The sequence below is a fragment of the Pteropus alecto genome, unplaced genomic scaffold (assembly GCF_000325575.1).
Source record: "Pteropus alecto unplaced genomic scaffold, ASM32557v1 scaffold21, whole genome shotgun sequence".
Taxonomy (NCBI): domain Eukaryota; kingdom Metazoa; phylum Chordata; class Mammalia; order Chiroptera; family Pteropodidae; genus Pteropus; species Pteropus alecto.
Window position 1 is genome coordinate 5405912 of NW_006436282.1, and position 3933 is coordinate 5409844.

General features: G+C 38.6%; 1 protein-coding gene across 1 annotated transcript in view; it reads left to right on the top strand.

Annotated features, from left to right (window-relative positions):
- The window catches only part of GLCCI1 (glucocorticoid induced 1), a 91213-nt gene extending 87762 nt beyond the window's left edge, over positions 1-3451 (top strand). Inside the window, exon 9 of the mRNA XM_015589444.1 lies at positions 540-3451. Coding sequence (XP_015444930.1) covers positions 540-885 — 346 coding nt within the window. The 3' untranslated portion in view covers positions 886-3451. The remainder of the gene's footprint in view (positions 1-539) is intronic.
- The last annotated feature ends 482 nt before the right edge of the window (positions 3452-3933 follow it).

A 3933-nucleotide genomic window follows, 5' to 3' on the forward strand; every position in this document is an offset into this window, starting at 1 on the left:
AGACCGGCCTCGCAGGAGTTGATGACTAGTTCCTGGGAATGGGTGGAGAAGAAGGGTTTGTGGACCCTGCCTGTCCGGCTGACTGGCTCTGCGAGAAACGACTGAAACTTTGTGTTTCTGATCTGTTAGTGGAAGTGTGGAGCGAGATGCCTAAAACCAAATATATGATGGCGTAATTCCTCTCCCAATACACTTTTTCCTAACAGAAAAGGTCATTTTAACCTTGCATAATCTTCAACTATCACGTAGGAGGTGTTTCTACGCTCCTCAATGATTGAACGCAAACTAACGATCTCTGAAAAAATTTGCCCAGTCCTTTTGAAAATCCTTTTGTCTCAAATATCACCTCAGTGCTGTGTACATCAGTAGTCTACCTGCTGACTTGTGCTATGGAAGATGTTTACCCCCTCTGTGTACACTTAACTCATTCCCTGCCATTCACATTTTAGCTTTTTTTTAGAGATCTCCGGTTAATTTAGAAAGTACTTGTTAAATAACTTTTTAGTGATTGTAAACCTAATTTTGTTTTATGGTTTTAGGTCTCGTCAGCCTGTCTCAGCCCCTCTCTTTTCATGTCCTGACAAAAACAAGGTTAATTTCATCCCAACCGGATCAGCTTTCTGTCCTGTGAAACTTCTAGGCCCTCTCTTACCCGCCTCCGACCTGATGCTCAAAAACTCTCCTAACTCTGGCCCGAGCTCAGCCCTGGCAACGCTGGCCGTTGAGCAGCTCTCCTCGCGGGTCTCCTTTACATCCCTTTCTGATGACACCAGCATGGCGGGCTCCCCCGAGGCCTCTGTCCAACAGCCATCCCAGCAGCAGCAGCTCCTGCAGGAACTGCAGGGCGAGGAGCACGTCTCCGCTCAGAACTACGTGATCATCTAAAGCGAAGGAGGAGCCGGCCTCTACCCTTCGTCCCATGGATTAGGAACTAGATCTCAGACATCTATCTGCATGGAGTGACAAACTTTCCAAACACCACCACCGACAACAAAATACTTATCAGCATCATAAAGTATCTCTTAACACTGGTCTTGGCAGGGACGGAACGCCTATTCAGCAGTTTTCGTGGAAAGCAGTAATGCTTGCAAAACGTGTGTGTCATTCAGCATTTTAAGTGGAGACTATGCATTTCATAGTATGTTTGACAGATTAGTACTGTGTCCTGTGTTTTGTTCCAAATTCTTCAGTATAAATAAGCTCTGTATCAAAAAGGTTGCCTGTCTAAATAGAAAATGTCTTGCTGTGTTTTGTCCTATGGAAAATACTGTACTTCAGGATTATGTTTACAATTGATCCAGGTGTTTGTTTCTAACTTCTGTAATACATACAATGCAAAAAATAAAATAAAATAAATGGCCACAACAGTTGCACAGTGCCCACCCTATGGCCTAGCTTCAGGTACTTCAGTTGAAGTCTAAACTCAGGTAACTTGGAATGTATATCATATTGGGATATTAAATATTTCACAGCTAAAAAGCTAAAGAGAGAACATCACTCTTTTGCCTTTCCTTATTTTACGCATTTCCCTTTCCTCATTACATTCCACATTCTTAGTATGAGAAGTGCATTCAACCCTAGGAGAATGATAATCCTGGACATGGGTGAACATGAGAAGAACCAGCAAATCTGTGGTGTCTGACATCACTTTTGTCATGTGGTTACGAGTAAAACAACTGTTGCATTCACTGTTTCAACATGTATAAACATGGCTTTTTTATTTTTTTTTTACAAGTTCAGGTGTTGCTCAGTTAATGACTGTTCAGTGTCACGAAGTGTCCAGTACTAGGCTGTGCATAAACATTCCACATTGTGTGTGTTGGAATTTAAAGACAAGAATGTCTAGGTTTAAATTCAGAATTAGTGAAGTTTCACAGGGAATGGCTGAGATTTTTTTGTTTATATTGGCTATCAAGGTCATGAAATATGCTACTGTTTTATCTAAAGGCATATTAACATTTAGTTTCTTTTGGAAATTTTTTAATTTGCAAGTTTAAAATGACACACTTTGGGTTATTTCCTCAAGCAATCTAGGTACATGAGTTGCATTCATGTAGAGAGAGAATATATGAGTCTCAGAATAAATGCAACACAAGTAAGCAGGTTATTTGGTGACTTACAAAAGCCGTAGTTTGAAGCTGTCTCATTTAAGCCTCTTATAATAATATCATGAATAGTTCTGTTAATATTTTGGATGTACAAAGTAGAGCGTAAACCCAAGTAAATAGCCTTGAACTTGCAGACTTGACCAAACTTTTCAGCAAAGTATGAGGAGAGCCCTAGGTGCTCCTGATGGGTCAGTGGAAGAGCCGACTTTCAGACATTGTTTCCTGCAGCACAAAGAGAGTATCTAAAAGCGAAAGGAAGCTTTTGTATTTTTATTCCATTGCTTTCAGTTCCGTAAAACATAAAGAAGTTCTTCATCTGCACTTAAAGTATATGGCACAATTTTCTTAAGAATTAAGGGAGCAAGGCGCCCACAGCTACAGGAAGGCTTCAGCTCCTTTCAGTCTTTCTTGGGTTTTCTTTATTTTCTAAGGAGGTCAAAGAAGAAAGGTGATAATGATGAACGCAACGCCATTGATTTTTTTTTTTTTTAAGAAATAGCATATATATTATTTGTGTGTGTGTGTGTGTGTGTGCGCGCGCGTGTGTGTGTATTCTGTGTATTGTCATCCCAATTATCTTCTTTCCACCAAAGTTTGCAGTAATATTCTCTCCTGAAGGTGCATTCTGGCTCCTTTAAATTAGTCAGTGTTATATTGTAGGAGACTGTCATGGAAAAAGACTCAGTTTACTTTTGCCATTTTCACAGGGGAAACTTTTCAAACAATCTCTTCAGCAGCAGACACCTTTAACCCTAATAATCTCAGGCCTTGATGAAAATATTATATTTTGTAGATTATGGTTAAAGGGAGATTATTCTGTATGATAAATATGAGCTCCATTAACTTCTGATATCTGGTTTAGCATTATATAATGTGTTGATCTTATGCTCTGCTTTTGTCCAAATAATATGCAATAGTATCAATATCAATTTCTGGAAGATGGACTGAATATGCTTTTTTGGTGATGAAATCTGATGTACGATATTTATAGTGACATGTGCTTTTATTTTCTCATGAGAAACTGAATTAATTGTGTTGTACATTTGTTCTTAGCATATATTAAAGTTTTGAACCAAATGTGTTAAAGCTTATGCTTTGCCATGTAAATTTCCCAGAAGTTGTTGAGCTCAAATGTATCCTACATCCAGCTGTAGAAATTTGTCAGAAATCGTTTAAATTTTGTATATAGATGTACTGTTTAATTCTAGCCACTGCGCTGAACAGTATTCAAGTCACCATACAATATGGCTTTACACAAGGAAATGTGTGGCTTTTGTTTTGTATTTTTTTCAGTATAGAAGTTCCTGTGTCTTATTTAAATAAAGTTATTAGTAAAACTGGAATGGTCCACATATGTTTTTGGAAAGACTGGGTGATTAGCATCTTAACCTTACAGAAGTGAATTCAGCTCAAGGTAATGGCAGTATTCAGTGCTTATTGAGTTCCTGACCTGCATCTCTGGGGCTGTAGGGAGTCTAGCTGGATCAGATTTCCACAGCTTGGTTTCCTCTTGACATTTAATTTACACACTTTCCCTCACAAGGTAAGAAGCCAGGTGTCTAAAGTTCCAAGTCCTTGTGCTGTTCCAGCTATGAGCACCTTAGAGAAAATGTCCCCATGTCATTTTACAGCTAAGAATTTATTTGTGGAAATAACGTTTGGCGAAATCACCTCAAAGGAAGTTGCATATTTCTTGCAATGAAAGTTGCAGCAAAAATAAATTAACTTTTTATTCCTTTTATTTGTGTTTATATTCAGGATAAGGAGAAAAGCTTTATAAAACGAAGGAGCGTTGATGTTATGCCCAGCTACACAAATAGGGCCA